Source organism: Phaseolus vulgaris, chromosome 7, assembly GCF_051622355.1.
Source record: "Phaseolus vulgaris cultivar YP4 chromosome 7, ASM5162235v1, whole genome shotgun sequence".
In the NCBI taxonomy this organism is placed as follows: domain Eukaryota; kingdom Viridiplantae; phylum Streptophyta; class Magnoliopsida; order Fabales; family Fabaceae; genus Phaseolus; species Phaseolus vulgaris.
This window is the reverse complement of record NC_143504.1, coordinates 4,031,445-4,052,875: the sequence shown is the minus strand read 5'-3', so window position 1 is coordinate 4,052,875 and position 21,431 is coordinate 4,031,445. Positions and strand designations below refer to the sequence as shown.

Genomic DNA, 21,431 nt, shown 5'->3' with positions numbered 1-21,431 from the left:
CTGTTTGTTGCTGTTGATTGATGGTTTTGCTTGCAGATAAGCTTATTTCCAATGCTGCTTACATTCCTGGAAAGGGTAGTCTTGCTGCTGATGAGTCGACAGGGAAATTGGTAAGCGTTTGGCCAGCATCAATGTAGAGAACATTGAATCCAATAGGCGTGCTCTTAGGGAGCTGCTTTTCACTGCTCCTTGGTGCTCTTAAATATCTCAGTGAAGTCATTCTCTTTGAGGAAACAATGTCCAACCAATCCTTGATTTCCAAACAATGTGTACAAAACCTTGCTTTCCAACCAATCCTTTTCCAAAAACAATGTCCAAAACAGCAGCTGAACATCAGAGCAGAAGAAGCACAAGAACTTCAAAGAAATATAAATCACAAAGGGCAAAATGAGTATTTCAAAAGACTGAATGTAGGAGGAAAATTTGGTAGTGTAGAAAGTAATGGTCTGAATCTATACTCCTATCACTCACAGTAGCAAGTTTATAGTAAAGCAATGTCTCCTCATTGCAAAGTCCAGAAACATCAATATTCCATTTCACTCAGCAAAAGTTTTGCAAAAACAAAACAGAAACACTTGAGGTCCCAGAGGATGATGAAGGAACTCACTTATTTGTGTTTGACCCAGGAAGAATCAAATTCATTTTGGAGCTATAGCAGTTTTGGGGGTAGTATACTTCATCTTTCTTGTAATTTGTGATAGAATTTGGGCATTAAGAATTGTAGGAAGTGGCAGTTCATATGCTGATGTTATATGTAGCCATGGGCAAGGGTAGATCAAGTGAGAAAAATCTCAAAAGGCTAGTGTTTGTGGGCCATTTGCAAGATCAGCTTGTTAAAGGATGATTGTCAGAATCAGTACTCTAAAGTCAGAAACTAATGTTAGATTGATCCATCAAAAAAGGTAAAAATTCTAATATTGCCATAATAAAACCAACGGACACTTCTTTTCAGTAATCTCTAAATAAAAAATCTACTGTCAGAAACCTGCCACCAAACAGTGATCTAATGTAATAAAACAGAAGTTCAAAACAAGGCTACATATGCTACATAAAGTTCCGTATACATCAACTGAGAACACTTTTTCACAGTCCAAAACGAAAATAAAATTCAAGAGTCCTAACAACTAAGTCAAAAATGTGTTTTGATTGCAAAACCAGCTTTCCTACCTATGCAACATCCAGCTGGCCAAACTGCAAAAATGAAGAAAGAGATGAATTAGACTTAATTCCTCCTTCCCATTGAGATCTCAACGCACAAATCAGGTCAAAGTCACTTGTTATGGGTTGGATTTGAGTTGCTTGGAGGATTCTTCCTTAAACTTGTGGTTACTGGTCTCTGAGTGGCCACATATTCTATTTTCAATTTTTCTATACTTGCAGAGCAGGAGGAGGCACGAGCTAGCAGCTTCCGTGGCGGACCACTGCCAATCAGATTACTTCTAGTCTCACCAGTGATTACAACTATAGAGCAAATGATGAAGTATGTGAGAATTAAGACAAAGAGGCCCACCAAAGCACGTTGAGAGGTTTTCATGGCAGAGTCTAGTAAAAACACAACAACTGAAAATAGGTAAAAGAACGGAGCTCAGGTGGTTGGAACTATCCCATAGGAAAGTTGCAAGGTGCTATAGTTTGTGTCCAAGATAGAAGAAGGGAAGTATAATGGTGTATCAGAAGTGGATCAATCTTTTTTATTTGTTTGTTGGTGACGAGTGAAAACTATGAGACAATGGAGAAACGTATTCAAGGTTTTTTTAGCCAGTAACACTGAATAGCTGTGTGAAAGAATCAGATTTAGGGAATTGAAGAGGAAGGAGAAGAATGATGCTTGCATTATTTAACCTGCCGCGTGTTTGTTGTGTAGTGGGGTAGAACATGGAATGGAAGGAGCTTATCATGTGATCCTTAATCAAATCCCATACTTCTGACATTTCCACAATCTTTCCATCACATGCCAATACATATCATGTGACTAATCACATGATATATTAATGGGTTTTCTCATTTTCCTATATTACTTTCATTATACAGCTAAACCTAGCTGGGTAAGATTACTTTCTAGGAGCATGAAGCTTCTTCCTCCCAAGGGAAGCATCTTTTACCTCCTCTCCACACATGCAACAGAAACTCTGCAATTAGTGTACGTACGTACAATTGTATTTTTTTTTTGTATAGAACTCAATAACGAACCAATTATACTTGTAGACACATCATGTCTATGGAAGATATTTATACCATGTGTGGAACATTAGTTAGTTTCAATATCTTGTGATTGTCTACTCACTATAACTTTCCCACATCTCAGTACCTTATGCCACTTTATTAGGGAACACACAGAACGTAACTTTTCCATGACTTGCAGAATTTGCCCTACTAAAGCATGTTACCTTTTTTATATGGTATTTGATAAAGTTTTGAGGTTTCATGCAGATATTTTTATAGAGGATGTGGTATTTTAATTTGGTCTGGAATAAAGTTTTGCTTTTAATCATGGAGGTTTTTAAATCAAAGTGTCTTTCTTGTTTAGGATCAAATTTGCATGTGAGACTGCAGGTTCAATATTCTTTCCGCTGAGAAAAACATATGGTCCATGTCAGCATGAATAAAATAGAACCTTAATAAAATATTTTTACTTATATATTCATTGGCTAGTTTAATCAAATTAGTTCATCAATCATGTTCTGATGCTGCCCCCCTTGAACGTGGAATCACATATCTACATGGTTTATTGTTTTGCTTATGTTGGCTAATTTCGGCATGTTTTCATCTACTTAACTGTTTGTGTGAGTGACTTCGATTCATAACCTCGTGGTCTTAGTTGTCATCAGAAACTCCATAATTCTTCTTATGGTTATTTTGCCCTTTGCTTTGCTATTTGTTTGGTTTGGTCCCGTGACACAAGTAGGCATTTTCTGATTGGAAAAGAAATTTAATTTTGAAGCCTTAACAGCCAACCAAACAGATTTCATCACTGCAATTCCCCAACAAATGATGTTTAGTCTGAATCTCTGATCTTATTTCCCGCAGCTGATCTTAAAAAAAATGTCACAGCGAAAGCATACTTCCAACCTAGCATGTGGTCATGAAGTAAAGACCTCACTTCCAAGTTCCAAGTGATGTTAGCAACACAACACTCTACCTACCAAATACTCACCATTTAAAAAGTGAAGTACTCATTAATAGAAGTGGTTTCAAAATCCAGATAGGATGAATGTGAGTGTGCGGATGAGGGAATCAACATCTAGTGTTATGAAGATGCATTTTTTGGTCCCCGTTACACCAAAATTCAACTATTATTATATCTACTTCTCAAGTCACAAACAATCAAATATACAGAGTAGAGAGTAATATGTCTTTTATCATTCAACAACACATATTATTTAAATCTTGGAATCAATCTATTGAATTAGGTTGATCATTGTCTTTCACAAAAATTCAGAATGCACAGGATTTGACCAATTTATGTGTGTCATACAATCGAGGGCATAAGAATCTATGCATATATGTAGAACAAGCACGAATTATATTAACTTAAAGATTTGTCCAAGAATGAAAGAATAAACAAATGTTTACAATTTTCGCCAAGCTAAAGTAACTGAATCTTAAGCATCCTACTTCAAGATCAGGTCACTATAATAAAAGATTCTTGCAAAACATGAAATCAACATTTCCTGTAGTATTTCTTCGCTGGGAAGGACTAGATCTGTCTCCCTTCTCAAAGATGTTACTTCTTTACCCGCAATTCTACAGGGAACAATGTGCCTAGAGTGGCTTAAATCAGGATCAATGTTAAATGCCATCCCATGAGAAGTGATTCCAGTCAATATCTGAACGCCAATAGCACCTATCTTCCTTTCTCCAACCCATACCCCAGTCTCACCACTTTGTCCAGGACAAGCTTTCACACCATAGGCAGCAGCCAGTTCAATCGTGGTTGACTCAATTTTCTCCCCAAAACTATGAGCACCAAGAACAATGTGGCGAAGAGATATATAAATATAAAATGGGGTGGTGGGGACCATGAAATGTAATGCCTTCTCCCTTTCGTCTGTAGTGAAATTCCGCTCCAATTTTTTCCAACTCTGACTGGGGGATTAACAAATTGTGGACTTTTGCCAACAGTTATGTAGGGGTTGTTGCAAAGACAGAAGAGTATCACATCTCCTATGATGAAGCTTTCTATCCAAAGCCAGTTTTTCTTGCAGTTTCAATGCATCCAAATAGTTGACAACTCCCAGTTTCCAAACCTCAAGATTTCGCAAACCCCTCATTCCCTGTTCACAGAGACATTATTAATTGCATAAATAACATATTCTTGTGCCCAGGAAGACAGTGAAAACCAAGTTAGAGAGCAAGCATTATCACAAATATGGCCTAGGCAATATTAACTAAATTAAAATTCCAGCCTGAAGTCATCGAAGGTGCAAAGAAATGCTTATATGGGTACCCAGAAATCGATTCTCATTCACTCAACATGCACCTAACACAGGAGAAATATAAATGAAGGAGAAGAATTAATAAATAAATAAAATTACCAAAAGGGTTAAGGAACTATACCTCAAATATTGTAATTTGATTTCTCAAACGGTTCACCCAAATGAAAATTACTGCCTAAGGTTACAGATATTTTTCAAAAGATTCAAACTTGGGTAGTCCTGTCTCATACTGCCTTGCTCTGATCTTTATCGCAAGCAATCAACTAACGTCAACATCATTTGGGTAAGGCAGATTCTTGGTAGGCCAAGAAGAACTGTATGATTGGTATCTTCCTCTCAACTATCAAATGTAAAAGGTGATCCGATAAAAAAAAGTTCAACAATTTGTGCATGCGCATAGTTGACAACTTATCTCATCAACCTGTTGGGCAATAATGGCATTCCAGGACCTAACTGTCCGCACCTTCCAGTCATGGATATATTATGTATTCTTTTACATGTATTTACTGTATACGTCAATGATATCAATTTTAGGAAATGAAATTGTCTTATGATAAAATAAGCACTTCTTATTTGTACCCATTTTTTGTATTATATACATACCATGTCTGGTTCTACTTTTTGAAAGAGTAAAACAAACTAGGGGATAGAAAGAAAAAATCAGTGGTGCTGCAGAACTTCATAAAGGGAAAGTGTTTGTGAAGAAATTGAAAAAGGAAAGTGTTTCTGTTGAATTAATGGGGTTGCGGATATGGGGAGCCTTTGTCAATTGGTTACGCAGGTGAACTTACTACCACTATTTTTCTCTTTCTTCTCCTTCTGTTATGCATGCTCAATATCTGTCACAAAATCTAAGGCTCATACTTCTATTCTTTTGCATATGAAGTTGTGATGAGTTAGTATTTTTAAGCACATAATGCATATATAATGGTATTGAGTTGGAATTAGGACTTACACCGATTCTCTTTTAAATGTTTTATTCTTCTTTCTCTTGTTTCCAATGATATATAGTCTCTTTTTCAAGCAAGAAATGGAGTTATCTCTGGTTGGTCTTCAGGATGCGGGGAAAACATCACTAATAAATGTCATTGCAGTATGTAACAGAAAACATTGTATATGATTCGTTTTCCATTTCATTTGTTCTTTTTCTACCTTGCTGATGCCTGGTGTATGTTTGATTTTGACGAAGACTGGTGGATATAGTGAAGAGATGATTCCCACGGTAATTAAATTATCTTTCTTTAATCACTGATAACTAATTTTGATGCCATACTTCGTGTTGTCTATTTCCACAAATTTGAGGTTAATTTTGTGCCTGCAAATTTACTTGATGACTTGTTACCTACAGGTAGGATTTAATATGAAAAAGATAACTAAAGGGAATGTGACAATAAAGTTATGGGACCTTGGAGGTCAACCAAGGTTTCGCAGTATGTGGGAGAGATATTGTCGTGCTGTTTCAGCAATTGTGTATGTCCTCTAAAACTTTGAAACACATAACACAACCTCTGCATCAGTAACTGAAGTATTGCTTTTTCTTATCTAGTGAAATGTTTTCAACTTTTCACACTCTTTTTTCCCTACGTACTGTATAATTTCTTTTTAGATTATCTATTCGGTCAAGATCATAACATATGAAAATTATTTTTTGGAGGAACTTGCAGTTATGTTGTTGACGCAGCTGATTATGAAAATTTACCTGTCTCTAGAATTGAACTTCATGACTTGTTAAGCAAACCTTCTTTAGATGGGATTCCCATTCTAATTTTGGGTAATAAGATTGACAAACCTGGAGCATTGTCCAAGCAAGGCCTCACAGATCAGATGTAAGTATCTTCTCTAGGTGTATTAGATGTTCAGATGTACGTACCCATGTTGAGAATAATGCTGATCAACGTAAAAAGTTTGCTTAAAAATTTTCCAAATGATAAAGTAAAAATTAAATTTAGCTTTCAGAATGTACTTTGAATGTTTGTTTCATATGTGCAGGGGACTGAAATCCATCACTGATAGAGAAGTTTGTTGCTTCATGATCTCCTGTAAAAACTCTACCAGCATTGATACAGTTGTTGATTGGCTTGTAAAAAATTCTAAATCAATAAACTGAAGCTCGAGTTTTGCCCTATAAATATATTTGTACGTTGTATTACAGACGAACCTATCTGATTGAAGTGACTTGTGTTGGTGTGATACTAGTTTTTCCTTTCCCTTTTTGAGTAGCTTACATCAAACCAGACATGTGATTTGGTGATTGCATCTGAGTGTTGTAAATTATAAGTTCAGACAATTGTGTTCATACTTTGTTTTTAAGATTGATAATTTTGTCTGCCAGCATCTAGGACAACAATCCACAGCTTCCTTCCCAATTCAGTTTGAATAATATAGTTCATTTAGCAAAACTACTTCACTGTAGAATGTAGGGTTCACAAATAGTGTGGTTTAAGGATAGCATTCCACATTCTCTGTTTGTGACTGATGCTTGCAAACTTGTTGAGAGAAAATACAGAAATTGTGCTTAACCATGAAGACTAATGCAGCCAGATTGTTAGGGACTGATTCACATATTCTACTGTTCTTTTGGTGGAAGAAACAAAACATAAAATGTGAAAAAAAAGGGGCATTCCGAGAATCGAACTCGGGACCTCTCGCACCCAAAGCGAGAATCATACCACTAGACCAAATGCCCAGCTTATTATATAACTTATAAACAATGTTAACGAAATAAAGTTATGCAGTATGTATGTGGCATTACAGACTGAACCAAACTGAATGAAGGAACTTCTGTCGGTGTTATATTAGATTTCTTTTCCTTTTCTGAGACTGATATCAAATCAAACCACATGTGATTTTTTCTGTCTGTTATCACATGTTACATGAGTGTTGTTAACTTAAATTAAGATACTTGGTAATGCCACGTGTGTAATGGATTTGAATAAATAATTGTGCTCATACATTTTCTTTTCAGGTGCATGCATTATGGACAGCAATACATATAAGATCACATGCCTCAACAAATTGAAAAAAAAAAGTAATACTTTATTATACAAAGTGGAGTTCAATTGACGTACTGAGACTAATATGAATTATTAACATGATTTTTAATAAAATAAAATAAAAATACTTATATTTCCATGTAAATTTTCACATTGTCAAAGTGTCAATCATCACTCATGATAAAAAAAAATTACAATTTTTTTTTCTTTTAAAAATGATTATTTTTATATGAATTTATGAAAACTAGATGGCATATTCTGTTGCAGATCTCACATTAATTAGAGATAAGGACATTTTAATGTATATAAATGGGTGCAAACCTCAAAAAACCGGTTTTATGAAGTTGAGTTAGGCTTAAAGTCCACTTTTTAGTAAATTGTATCAGTAGTAAACAAGGATGATTTTCCTTATGTTTATACGAATATATCTGCTCATAATGTTTGCATGTGAATTATGTATAAAATAGTCACGTTTTTTTTTTAAAAGAAAATTTTCACATACAACAACCATTCAATATTATCTGTCGTTGTGTTCCAACTTTTAACGAGAATTCTATTCTAAAACTATCATCATTACTCAACCAAAAAGAGTTTCAAAAGCCCTTCTATTTTTTTATTACAACAATAACGTTATATCAGTGCAGCCTTTTGCGGAATTTCTATGAAAGTAGTGTATTTTTTTAATAGAAATCTGTAGATAAAATTTAATTTTTTTTTTATAAAAGTGGATGAACTTCAAAATTTCATTTTATAGAATTTTTATTTGTGCATACAATTTTTATTTTATTTATTTTTTAAAATAAAAATAAGAAATTCTTGAAAATATGATTTCAAATTTCAAATTGTAATAAAACGGCTGAAGTTGTATTTCTTTATACGATAATAGTTTTATTACAATAACTATTATTACAATATTAATATTATTATTATTATTATTACAATTATTAGTATTAACATAATTTCCATTATGAAGTGGTGTAAAGAAGTATGACTTAAGTAAAATTAAACTTGTGTTTTTTCATATTATTTTAATTCATTATAATAATTATAATAAAATTAAAAATTGTCTCATCGTCTCAACGAACCACATCATTATAATCTATTAGCATTCTTCAACCAAATAAAAATGCTAAAAAGTTAACCCCAAAACCACTACAAGGACAAAAGACTTTGATTTCTTTTCTTCCATTGTTCTGCTTTGGAAAAAAAATTACTGTGACATAGAATATTGATGTTTCTGAAATTGTAACGAAGTTACATTGCTTTACTATGAACTATTCATTGCAGCCAGTACATAAAGTTAAAATAAATTTTCTATAGAAGCTAAATGAGATAAACAAAACACATAAAAAAAACTAATTTTTAACTTATTCATAAAATTTATTTACTTGATGACAGAAATTTCTCACGGGTGTTTATCAAGATCCTCATTCTGTCTTTATTCATATGGGCTTGGCCCATTAAGATAGAAAGGAAACTCAGCCTATTAAGGCAACGGATGTTTTAGTGAGAAACCCTACACTTAAACTTAAATGGCATATCCGATATTTCATGAAGTGTTCAAATAAAAAAATATTTGTTGAATTTTTGAAAAATTTTGTATGATTTTAACACAATTTAAAAAAAATACAATATTTTTTAAAAACTCAAATTTATTGTATAAATTTTTATTATAATTATAGAAATACGAAACAAATTCTTTTGAATCAGTCATAAAAAAATATCTTTCTGCTCCCAACAAAATCTAAAAGATACTTGTGCACATAAATATTTATAGTTAATTTACATAATTCATAATTATATAATAATATATTCGTGTCCATGTGTCTTACATTTTAGAAATTTTACGTATCCATGTGTATTTGTGCTACATAGAGAAGTCAACCTATTTTATTATTTATAGGAACATGACTTGAGTTACTATTTGTGTGACTAAATAACTAACTAACCTATATTTATCCAAATCGCATGTATATGTAACCGTGTGAGGAAACCATTGATAGTTGTAGGATATTTGGAAAACAAGAAGAATGAACCCTGTTGCATTGCAGCAACCCATTTTATTACAATCTTTCATATTTACAACTGCAATGCCTGCATGCTTCAAAACGTTTTATGTACGCATTTTCACATGAATGGTTTCCACTGAAAAATCTTTCTTTACACTTAGATTCATTGTTATAGGGGAGTGAATTAGAGGATGTGTAACAGTTACATCATAATCTCCATGGTGCAGTGAAATATCCACTATTCCTCTGCCATCTGCTGCGGCAATCTTAGGCTCAGTTCCCCACTCCTGAATCAGCTTGTCCACAACGTCTCCTGCAGGAGTATTTCTGAAATTCTCATCCGCCAGAGTAGTGGTATTGAAACCAGCTTGTGCTGGACCAGAAAACATTATAATCCCATCCACAGCAGGGTGAGAGTACGCCTCTCTTAGTACATCTTTCAAATACTCTGCCTACTCAGGAAACAAGAATGAGAAAAGTAAACACAATGCAGTCAGTCACCTTGCTGGTATATTCAGATTTCTTTCTTTTTCTTTTTTCTAATAGATAAAAAGATAAACTTTTGATTTTGGGGTCTCTGAGAAGAACTAAATAAATAATTTGATGAGTATAATTTCCATTTTGTATGAGTAAAAGAAATTACACTGTGATTCAGCAGAAACTATTATAAGTATCACTTTAAAGTTACTTGTTAAAAATATCAGCAAACTTACAATACATACATGACATTATGTGATTTAATGACAATATGAAAGGAATGTGTTACTGATAGTGTATTCTAATTAATCAAAATACATTTTTTGTTTAGTATATATATTAATAAATTTATAACCAATTTTAGAACTTGACTCAATGTGTAATGTTACTAGCTGAAGTTGGTTCATGAAGTGGTTCATGAAGAAGTTCATAAAAATATTTTCTGAAGTTAAGGAAATACCTGACTTGGTTGTGGATCCACACTGACTTCTGTGAGCCATATTGGAAGTCCAGTTGTAGCAAGAAGATCAAGAGATGATCTCATGTAAGCAAGGTTTGGCTGGCCAACAGCAAAATGGCCTTGCAACCCTATTGCTAGTGACATTCCAGCAACTCCTGGAAATGACAGAATCTCCTTAACTTTCTGTATATATTTGACAGGGCTGGCTAACTTATCCCCACTAAATTCAATGGTGTTAAACTCATTCAGGAAGATCTGTGTCCCTGGATCAAGCGCGAAAGTTGCTGCATATGCTTGTGCAGAGGCATTTTGGCCGAGGTTGTCCTCAAAGAAGTGGAAGTGGAGATTCTCATTCATCACATCCCATGCAATCACTTGTCCTTTGTATCTTGAAACCACAGACCTGGTTCTTTTTGCTACTGCTTTCTTTAAATCCTCTGGTGAAAGGGTCTTGATCCATTGAGGCTGTTGTTTCTCATTGTCCCACAAAATGTTATGGCCTCTCACAGAAATGCCTTTCTCTTTGGCAAATGTCAGCATGGCATCTGCGATACTGTAGTCTTCCTGCCCTTGGATTTTCTCCGTACTATACCACTTCATCTCGTTGGTGAAAGTTGTGAATTTGAACCTTGAAGCAAACCAATTCTGGTAATCTTTGCTTGTGAGGATAAAATGGTTCATTCCACATCCAAATGGAAAGTTCAACTTTGCTCCTTTTGTGATGACTTTAGCTCCATTCAGTGCTGTTCCATTTTCATCAGTTACCTGGAATCTAACCTTCCTCATACGTACCTGCATGTTATAGATAATTTACAGTGATTTTTTCAATGCAAGTTGGTCTTCTATTTCATTCATTCCTCTTAATGATCACATGCTTGAGTTTACTAACAGTTGGTGAACTTAAAGAAACATGGTCTATCATGTAAATTAGGGTTAGGTTTTGCATTATTTTTACCTTCTCAATGCTGGCATCTTGTAGTGATCTCCACTGCTTTTTAGTGAATGGTTGTAAGGAAATATTGTCTGCCCATATTTCCACACTTGAATTTTTGCTCTGTATAGTTTAATCACTTTCGTTAAGAAAACATACATATAAGAATGTAAGACTTCATTATTTTAGTCACTAATATTAATAAAATTATTGGTAAGGTAGTATAATATGGATGAATTATACCTTTTCTTCAAAACAAAAGAATATTTTTTTAAGATCTAAATAATTACTTGACAACCTGTTTTGAGATAGTGTAATCATAAAAAAAAATAAACTTTTATAATTATAAAGAAAAATAAAGAAGGAAGGACAAAACAATGAGTGTAATGGTTTTATAAATTTATTAAAAATATCTTTAAAAAAAATCATCATTTAACACCTATAAATTTTTTTAACAGCCACTTACCAATTTCTTTTAACCATGGCACTAGAATCGAGATACAAGTAGTGTATGGGAAAACTGATATTATAAATCGTTTCGTATAGTGAATCGTAAGATTTAGAAACATTAAAAATTTAATATATACTTAAATATATAAGATATGTATCCATCAAAGATACAATAAATTATATATATACACACAATTTTACCAAAACAACCTCTAAAAAAATAATGTGGTGCATATATGTTATTAAACAAATTCTGTCTATCTTTATTTATTTACTCATTTTTCAAAATCTACATTGATTCACACAATACGGAATCATTTCGTTTTGCATTTCAGTGATTCTTCGTGCGAATCACACGATACAGCTAAGATTCATGAACGAAAAAGATTCTTCAAACAATTCGTATCGTGGGAGGGTGAAACCGCATCGTTTCGTACTATACGTATCGTGAATAGTAAGATAACCAACTATTAACAATAAAATATACATATATTTAAACAATAAAATAAAAATTGTTAGTTGGCTCTATAAAATATAGAAGTTTGTCAACATGCAAATGAAGCCGCAATAGCACATATGCCCTATAACTTTGTAGTTGAGTTGAATTTTGAGGAAATAAGCAAAATAAGACATGATGAAAGCATAAGCATAATATGTTTTTTAATATGTTTTTGTTTGTTAAGAATTTGTGGAAGGTGTGTTTGACCTCAAAAAGAATCTCAACAGGGCTTGAAAAGTTTGCAGTTATGCCGCCTTTTAGAAGGGTCCAGCATCCATGCTTTGCCATCACTTCGCCACCTCGTATCAGTTCATTTCCTTTTGCTCTGAACATCACTGACACCGTGTCACTTCCTTCACTCACCTGAAACCAACCTGAACATGGAGAAGGGAGAAAAATGGTGATTCAAAATGTTTCAGAAACCATGTCAAAACATTCCTCAAAGCTCAAATGAATCTTACCAGAAAAGGTGTATAGCATTCCTTTCCTGAGTTGGAGCTTCTGAGAGAAACTATCCAACGGTTGTTCTCTGTTGTGAGCAACAATGAATCTGTTTCCTTCATTGGATATTCCTTCTTTGATGGACCCTTTTCCAGAAACTCTCCAACCCTCTATGTTTTCATCAAATCCTGGGTTTACTATAATGCCTCCTCCATATTCTGCTCTCTCAGCTTCTGCTATGCACTGCTTATTTTCAAACCAGTAAAATAAATTAATTCTTATTCATTTCATAAAAAACAATCAATTTAATTATTATTATTATTTTCATAAATAAATATCCAATTCAACCACGGTATAATACTATATATAATATAAGAAATAATTAATTATAGATTTTTTTTATCAACAAGGAATAATATAAATAAAATGTACAGATCTCACACTCCTTATACAATTAATTATAAAATTGGTTTAATTATTTCATTTTAATTAATATTATTCTAAAAAATTCAAAACAAATACTCATAAATAGTTCGAGTGATCCTTATACTTAATGACAGTGCATATAATATAATAAATAAACTTTCAACCATATTAAGAATAACGCGTATTGCTATATAGTACAATAAAGCGAATGCATTATTAATATTTCAAAATAAAGTAATGATAAAAAAATTAATAATATTAATGCATTTAAGTTTCCTAAACTATATTTAGAATAGTCCCTAGTTATTCTTTTATACAGACCTCAGTATATCTTAAAGATAATTATATTTAAAATATATATATATATTCCATAGCAATTTTTTTAAACATGTTTTGTAAGATTAATTTTATTCATTAAGCATTAAAAAAATTGTTGAATCTTGAAAATTGGTATTTTTACCCTTTGATGAAATAGATAATAAATACATAGATTATTTTATTTCCTTTATCATAAACTTCTTAAAATGGACAAATCATGTTATGTAGATTGCGATAACTGTAAAATAAAATTATGACGTAGTAACGTGAAGAACATTTTGCAAGTTAGTGGAGTTTTGAGATTTGTAAGTATTGGTGAGGAAATGGCATTACATCTGTAGAAGCAGAATAATGGTAAGACAAAGAATGGACGCCATAGCCTGCACATATGTTAAAGAAGACGCATTAGATATATAGAAATGGTTGAAGTGAATACTCAGCAGCCATTAAAGGAGAGAGAAACCTGAGATTAGTAAAAGGAAAATGGTGATGAACAAAGAGTTGCAGCCTTCTGCACAAACCTTCATCTTATCACTCATCAAATAAGCCCCACACAACATATTTCATTTTAGTGTAGGGGGTATATATTCACACAGTAAATTTTGAGTTTCACCCCTTTGGGCCTCTTGGGCCGGTTTATTTGTTTCTTTCTCTCAGCCCATTTTTTGTTTTTCCATGTATATAATATGTTGGATACCTTATACTGAAAGTGCATCAGCTTTCCATTATCTGTTTTCACTTTGTTTCTCCTGCTTTCGCAAATCCGCAGTTTTCCTCATGAAGGTATCTTTCTGAACCCTGATTTCATTTCTCTTCTTGTTCTTTCTTCTTTTCTTCATGTTCTTGCGCTTTTCTTTTCCTTTCCTTCCGTTTTTTCGTTATCCTTTTGTTTCTGATGGATCTATCACAAAACTTAGAATTAACAATAATGAAGAGAGTTTTACTCTCCAAGAATAAATGGAAAAATTCTAGAACAGTCACGTGATGATGATCTAAATGAAACCACGATGCAATGTCATAGTCATTTCGTGAATAATGCTCACTTTGACAACGCCAATTGATCAGAGTATTTGGTATATAGACAACACGAAGCACTTGTAGGAAGATTTGAAAGAAATGTTCTCAAAAGAACAATTACTTTCGTCAGATTTTTTTTTCAGGAAGTGAAAGAATGACTGAAATTCTGAACTCTTGTGCCAGCGTATTTAAATGGCATCATTCATTTTTTATTGTCGTTAATTGATTTAATCATGTTTGTTTTGCATTGTAAGAGGTTACATGATGGAAGATAATGACATTGTATGAAATAATATTGATAGATATTGGATTCATATATAAATATATATATATATGATAAATTAAATTATTAATTACTTATGAACTGAATTCACATGTTACAGTTTTTCAACAAGTGTTAATCAGAAGCATTGGATTGGCATGAGCAAAATATCTTGTTACAGGGTCGATAACAAACTAGTGTAAATTTTTAAAGTTTTAGACTTATATAGAACTATTTTTATCCAAAACTTTGTTTAATTTTTTAGTAATTACAAACTTTAATAGTAATTATTTTAAAGTTTATTATTCATTTAAGAGCATGTTTAAAAATTTCGTAAATGTTAATTCCCAAAGAAAAATGATATTTTGACACTCTTAAAGTTGTATATAATTCTTGATGTAATAAGTTTAGAAATAAATATATATAATAAAGTTAAATGATATAAAAAATATTAAAATAATAGTATTGGAAGTTGTAATGTGATTATATAAAAAAATGAGTTGTCAATGTATCATTACCCATTTGGAAATGTTTATGTTTAAGGTAATGATACATTGACAACCACAATGTTTTATACAACCATATACAACTTTCAATATTATTATTTTAATATTTTTTCATATCATTTAATTACAAATTTATCTTTTATTATATATATTTATTTTTAAACTTATCACATCAAAAGTTGTATACAACTTCAAGAATTGTCAAAAGTATCATTTTTCTTATATACAACTCTAACAATTGTCAAATATCATTTTTCTTATGTTTATATAAAATTGGATGAACTTCAAAATATGATTTCATTTTATAGAATTTTTATTTGTGCATACAATTTTCATTTTATTTTATTTTTTAAAATAAAAATAAGAAATCACTGAAAATATGATTTCAATTTTAAAATTGTAATAAAACGGCTGCAAGTTGTATTTCTTTAAACGATAATAGTTTTATTACAATAACTATTATTACAATATTAATATTAATTGTAATCATTAATATAGATCATATTTATAATTATTAATAATTAATTTTATTATTATAATTAATTATAATATGTATAGTTATTAATATTTATTGTCTATACTAAAACTAATATTAATTTTTATTTTTATTACTATAATTAACTTTAATTATAACATTAATATTAATATAAAAAATTATTATTCTTACTAATTATAAGTATTATTTCCAAATTTATTTTATTATGATTAATATTATTATTACAATTATTAGTATTAATATAATTTCCATTATGAAGTGGTGTAAAGAAGTATCACTTAAGTAAAATTCAACTTGTGTTTTTTCATATTATTTTAATTTATTATAATAATTATAATAAAATTAAAATTGTCTCATCATCTCAACGAACCACATCATTATAATCTATTAGCATTCTTCAACCAAATAAAAATGCTAAAAAGTTAACCCCAAAACCACTACAAGGACAAAAGACTTTGATTTCTTTTCTTCCATTGTTCTGCTCTGGAAAAAAAATTACGTTTCTGAAATTGTAAAGAGGTTACATTGCTTTACTGTGAACTACTCATTGCAGCCAGTACATAAAAGTTAAAATAAAATTTCTATAGAAGCTAAATGTGATAAGCAAAACACATAAAAAAACTAATTTTTAACTTATTCATAAAATTTATTTACTTGATGACAGAAATTTCTCACGGGTGTTTATATCCTCATTCTGTCTTTATTCATATGGGCTTGGATGTCTTTAGTGAGAACTTAACCTATTTTATTATTTATAGGAACATGATTTGAGTTACTATTTGTGTGACTAACTAACCTATATTTATCCAAATAGCATGTATAGTTTACAGTGGGACGAAACTCTTCCGAACTTAACTCCGAGAGATAATATCAAGGTCAATCACCACATATTAAGTATTATCCATTTTAGAGGTCGGTGCTCATCACGGTTTTATCCTTAAAAGACGTCTCGATGAATTGAGGAGGAGGGAATGAAACTATATTCAAATACCGGAACATAAACCATTAAGAAGAATGAACCCTGTTGCATTGCAGCAGCCATTTTATTACAATCTTTCATATTTACAACTGCAATGCCTGCATGCTTCAAAACATTTTATGTACGCATTTTCACATGAATGGTTTCCAGAGAAAAATCTTTCTTAACACTTAGATTCATTTTTATAGGGGAGTGAATTAGAGGATGTGTAACAGTTACATCATAATCTCCATGGTGCAGTGAAATATCTACAATTCCTCTGCCATCTGCTGCGGCAATCTTAGGCCCAGTTCCCCACTCCTGAATCAGCTTGTCCACAACGTCTCCTGCAGGAGTATTTCTGAAATTCTCATCCGCCAGAGTAGTGGTATTGAAACCAGCTTGTGCTGGACCAGAAAACATTATAATCCCATCCACAGCAGGGTGAGAGTAGGCCTCTCTTAGTACATCTTCCAAATACTCTGCCTACTCAGGAAACAAGAATGAGAAAAGTAAACACAATGCAGTCAGTCACCTTGCTGGTATATTCAGATTTCTTTCTTTTTCTTTTATCTAATAGATAAAAAGATAAAATTTTGTTTATGGGGTCTCTGAGAAGAACTAAATAAATAATTTGATGAGTATAATTTCCATTTTGTATCAGTAAAAGAAATTACACTGTGATTCAGCAGAAACTATTATAAGTATCACTTTAAAGTTACTTGTTAAAAATATCAGCAAACTTACAATACATACATGACATTATGTGATTTAATGACAATATGAAAGGAATGTTTACTGATAGTGTAGTCTAATTAATCAAAATACATTTTTTGTTTTGTATATATATTAATAAACTTTATAACCAACTTTACAACTTGACTCAATGTGTAATGTTACAAGCTGAAGTTGGTTCATGAGAAGTTCATAAAAATATTTTCTGAAGTTAAGGAAATACCTGACTTGGTTGTGGATCCACACTGACTTCTGTGAGCCATATTGGAAGTCCAGTTGTAGCAAGAAGGTCAAGAGATGATCTCATGTAAGCAAGGTTTGGCTGGCCACTAGCAAAATGGCCTTGCAACCCTATTGCTAGTGACATTCCAGCAACTCTTGGAAATGACAGAATCTCCTTAATTTTCTTCATATAGTTGACTGGGCTGGAATCCTCATCCCCACTATCTTCAATGGTGTTATACTCATTCAGGAACATTTTTTGCTTTGGATCAATCTCGTAAGCTGTTGCATAAGCTTCTGCAGAGGCATTTTGGCCGAGTTTGTCCTCAAAGAAGTGGAAGTGGAGATTCTCATTCATCACATCCCATGCAATCAGTTGTCCTTTGTATCTTGAAACCACAGATTCCATTCTTTTTGCTGCTGCTTTCGCTAAATCCGCAGGTGATAGGGTCTTGGCCCATTCAGGCTGATATTTTGGATCGTCCCAGAAAATGTTATGGCCTCTCACAGAAATGCCATTCTCTTTGGTAAATTTCAGCATGGCATCTGAGATAGTATAGTTTTCCACGCCTTGCTTTTTCTCTGTACTATACCACTTCATCTCATTGGTGAAGGTTGCGAATTTGAACCTTGACACAAACCAATTCTGGTAGTCTTTGTTCGTGAGGATATAATGGTTCATTCCACATCCAAATGGGAAGTTCAACTTCACTGGTTTGGCGATGACTTTAGCTCCTTTCAATGCTGTTTCATTTACACGAGTTATCTGAAATCTCACTCTCCTCTTGCGTACCTGCATGTTATAGATCAACACTTAATTCTTTTTCCTTTTACAAATTAGGTTCAAATACTTTTTGGTTCTTATCTTATTTTTAGTTTGAATTTGGTCCTAAGTTTAAGGATTTATACTTCGATCAAGTGTCTCTATTATGAATTAAGCACACTAACAACTTAGACACACATGACAATTTGTGACAGGTACATGGATGTTTGTTAAGTCAATCAACTTAACATTGTTAGTGTGGTAAATTGACAAAAAACTAATATAGTCTAACAGAGACATTTTAAGAGACCAGATTAAACTTTTTAAATTTAGAAGATCAAAGAAAAAATAAAAAATAAGAGAACGGAAAATAAATGTATTTTAGTCTACTATTTACTGCTACTGATTTTCTATATGCAGTTTGGTTTGCTACTGCAGACATCCTCTTAATAATGACCACATGCTTGACTAAAAATTGGTGAATTTCATTTTAGTAGTGGTATCAAAACAAATGCAATGCTTCTTCCCCTGATGTTAAGCACTCTATATATTTGAAAATAAAAAAGCATTGGCTTTCATGTAAATTTCAACATTTGTGAGGAGGGTAGGATTTGCATATAAGCTTACCCTCTCAATGCTGGCATCTTGTAGTGATCTCCACTGCTTTTTAGTGAATGGTTGTAACGAGACATTGTCAGCCCATATTTCCACAGTTGAATTCTTGCTCTACAGGGTTGAACAAATTTTAGCTAACGAAACATGTATCAAAATACACACAAAATAAAGGTTGCATTTTATTCTCACAAATAGGTGCCCTATAGTATTACTTCAGTTGAATTTTGAGGAAATATGTAAAATAAGACAAGATGAAAATAGGTAGGTATAATTATGTTTTTGGTTGTTGATAACTATCTAGAGTTTCATTTGGGTCCCTGTAAAGGTTTTGTTGCTGAAAGAATGGTAGGTATAAATCCAGAATGTGTTTCACCTCAAAAAGAATTTCAACAGGGCCTGAAAAGTTTGCAGCTATGCCGCCTTTTAGAAGGGTCCAACATCCATGCTTTGCTATCACTTGGCCACCTCGTACCAGTTCACTTTCTTTTGTTTTGAGCATGACTGACACTGTATCACTTCCTTCACTGACCTGAAACCAAGCTGAATATGGAGAAGGGAGAAAATCAATCATTCAAAATGTTTCAGAAAAGTAATGGCCACCATGTCAAAACATTCCTCAAATGAATCTTAGTGAAAGAGATGTCATATAACTCAGCAATGGAAAAAGTGAAGTTACCAGAAAAGGTGTATAGCATTCCTTTCAGAAGTTGGACCTTCTGAGAGAAACTATCCAGCGGTTGGGTTCTGTTGTGAGCAACAATGAATCTATTGCCTTCATTCGATATCTGTTCCTTGATTGACCCTTTTCCAAACACTGTCCAACCCTCTATGTTGTGATCAAATCCTGGATTTACTATAATGCCTCCTCCATACTGTGCTCTCTCAGGTTCTACCAAGCACTGCTTAATTTCAAAGCAACGGCAACACAAGTAAGTTTGTGCATTAACTGCTGACAGAAGCTGCCACATAACTATATCTAATCTGGTTTAAGCTATAATTTATAAAATGAATTTGTTATCAAGTCTAAAATAAAATAACATGGAAAACATTTTGCATCTCAAAAAGAATACTCTAGTGTGAACTTTCCAGATTATAGTATATGGAACTATTGGTGAGGAAGAGTTATTACCTTTGTGGTAGCAGAATAATCATAAGACAAAGAATGAATGCCAAGCCCTGCACAGTTGAGAATATATATATTAGGAATCGTATCTGAGAATGAATAACTAGCTGGCATTGACATAGAGAGACTGAAGGGAAGGATAGTAGAAACCTGATATCAGTAAAAGGCAAATGATAATGAACAAAAAGTTGCAACCTTCTGTAGCAACCTTCATCTTTGCACTGATCAAAGAAGTATAAATTTGAAGCTATTATCAGAGGTATATATATATATTGCAGCAGAAAATCATGTAGTGTAAAGAGCTTCCCCTGGTACTGAAAAAGAAAAGAAAAACAAACAAAAAACCTCCCTTGCACAATGCACCTTTTACCGGTTATAATAATTAACTAGAGCTAAATGCATTCTTTGTGAGCCAGAAACTTATCTAAATTTGATCTAAATTTGCCTTGATTTTGTTTTTTATTATGTATTATTTCTGAGCAAAATTTATGGCATAGAAAAGGCTGATTTAATTGTATCCCTCTAATGAATTGAAAGTAGTTTATAACAGTTGGTCTACAATTTTTCTTATCTTCCAAAAAAGCCATCATTGCCTTTTTTATATTTTGGAATAGATGTAAAAATTAGGATCCAAAATATCCATTTCAGAATAAAAAAATGGTGAAAGTAAAAATTTTGGATGTAAAAACCAAACATCAACTGTACTGAATGGAACAGCAGTCCAAATAAATCTCAGTGACCGTTATACATGAAGACGCCTAATACAACACATTCAGAAGGTTAAATTAGCTGACAAAACAGTAAAAATTGAAATGTAATGATTTTCTTAGTTTTGGTAGATCCTATATTTCATCTTTATCATACACTTGTTTTGTTTATCTTCTTTTTTTTGTTGTTATATAAATAGAATTTGACAGTGTATAAAGAGGGTGGAACTAGAAATTATGAGGGAGAGAGCAGAAAGGTAAGAATAGCAGAGGCAGTGAACAACAAATTGCAGCCTTCTGCACCAACCTTTTCACTTCACCAATCAACAAAACCTCATTTACTATTTATTTTAATCAAAGAAGCATTTTTTTATTTAATTTAGGATGCAACACAATTTTCATATTAAAACTGTAAAATATATTATCACTTCTAAATAAATCTCTATGTTTAATATTTTTGTGTTCAAATATATATTGATATTATAATAATTTAATTTACCATATTTTTTCCATTTTTTGACTAAAACATTGGCAGTAATATTATCAATATATTTTAATTAAACTTTATAATAAATCGTGATTAAATA

The 21,431-nt window shown here is 32.2% G+C and overlaps 3 protein-coding genes, 1 non-coding gene and 1 pseudogene across 6 annotated transcripts; 1 reads left to right on the top strand and 4 right to left on the bottom strand.

Annotated features, from left to right (window-relative positions):
- Window positions 1–3,450: 3,450 nt before the first annotated feature.
- Window positions 3,451–4,889, bottom strand: LOC137828897 (octanoyltransferase LIP2, mitochondrial pseudogene; annotated as a pseudogene). The gene is made up of 2 exons (XR_016523603.1): window positions 4,558–4,889; window positions 3,451–4,274 (listed from the first exon to the last, which is right to left on the bottom strand). The product of XR_016523603.1 is annotated as an octanoyltransferase LIP2, mitochondrial pseudogene (transcript).
- A 152-nt stretch (window positions 4,890–5,041) lies between these two features.
- Window positions 5,042–6,753, top strand: LOC137828898 (ADP-ribosylation factor-like protein 8b). Of its 2 annotated transcripts, none has more exons than XM_068635644.2 (6): window positions 5,042–5,217; window positions 5,448–5,529; window positions 5,626–5,658; window positions 5,785–5,906; window positions 6,146–6,262; window positions 6,426–6,753. In XM_068635644.2, exons 1-6 carry the CDS (start codon window positions 5,174–5,176, stop codon window positions 6,541–6,543), a joined length of 516 nt encoding a protein of 171 aa, XP_068491745.1. In that variant the 5' UTR covers window positions 5,042–5,173; the 3' UTR covers window positions 6,544–6,753. The 2 variants fall into 2 exon arrangements, with proteins under 2 accessions (XP_068491745.1, XP_068491744.1); XM_068635643.2 differs by having other exon boundaries at window positions 5,046–5,217; window positions 6,101–6,262.
- Window positions 6,754–7,050: 297 nt separating this feature from the next.
- TRNAP-UGG (transfer RNA proline (anticodon UGG)) lies at window positions 7,051–7,122 on the bottom strand. The gene has a single exon. It is a non-coding gene; the product is annotated as a tRNA-Pro (tRNA).
- Window positions 7,123–9,455: 2,333 nt separating this feature from the next.
- LOC137828503 (endo-1,4-beta-xylanase 5-like) lies at window positions 9,456–13,967 on the bottom strand. Its single transcript, XM_090305242.1, has 7 exons — window positions 13,904–13,967; window positions 13,774–13,820; window positions 12,717–12,939; window positions 12,463–12,629; window positions 11,331–11,429; window positions 10,376–11,167; window positions 9,456–9,890 (listed from the first exon to the last, which is right to left on the bottom strand). The coding sequence occupies exons 1-7, from the start codon at window positions 13,965–13,967 to the stop codon at window positions 9,543–9,545; spliced, it is 1,740 nt and encodes a 579-aa protein (XP_090161368.1). The 3' UTR covers window positions 9,456–9,542.
- A 2,759-nt stretch (window positions 13,968–16,726) lies between these two features.
- Window positions 16,727–20,651, bottom strand: LOC137829517 (endo-1,4-beta-xylanase 5-like). The gene is made up of 7 exons (XM_068636329.2): window positions 20,288–20,651; window positions 20,144–20,190; window positions 19,691–19,913; window positions 19,388–19,554; window positions 19,027–19,125; window positions 17,638–18,429; window positions 16,727–17,165 (listed from the first exon to the last, which is right to left on the bottom strand). The coding sequence occupies exons 1-7, from the start codon at window positions 20,349–20,351 to the stop codon at window positions 16,818–16,820; spliced, it is 1,740 nt and encodes a 579-aa protein (XP_068492430.1). The 5' UTR covers window positions 20,352–20,651; the 3' UTR covers window positions 16,727–16,817.
- Window positions 20,652–21,431: the final 780 nt, after the last annotated feature.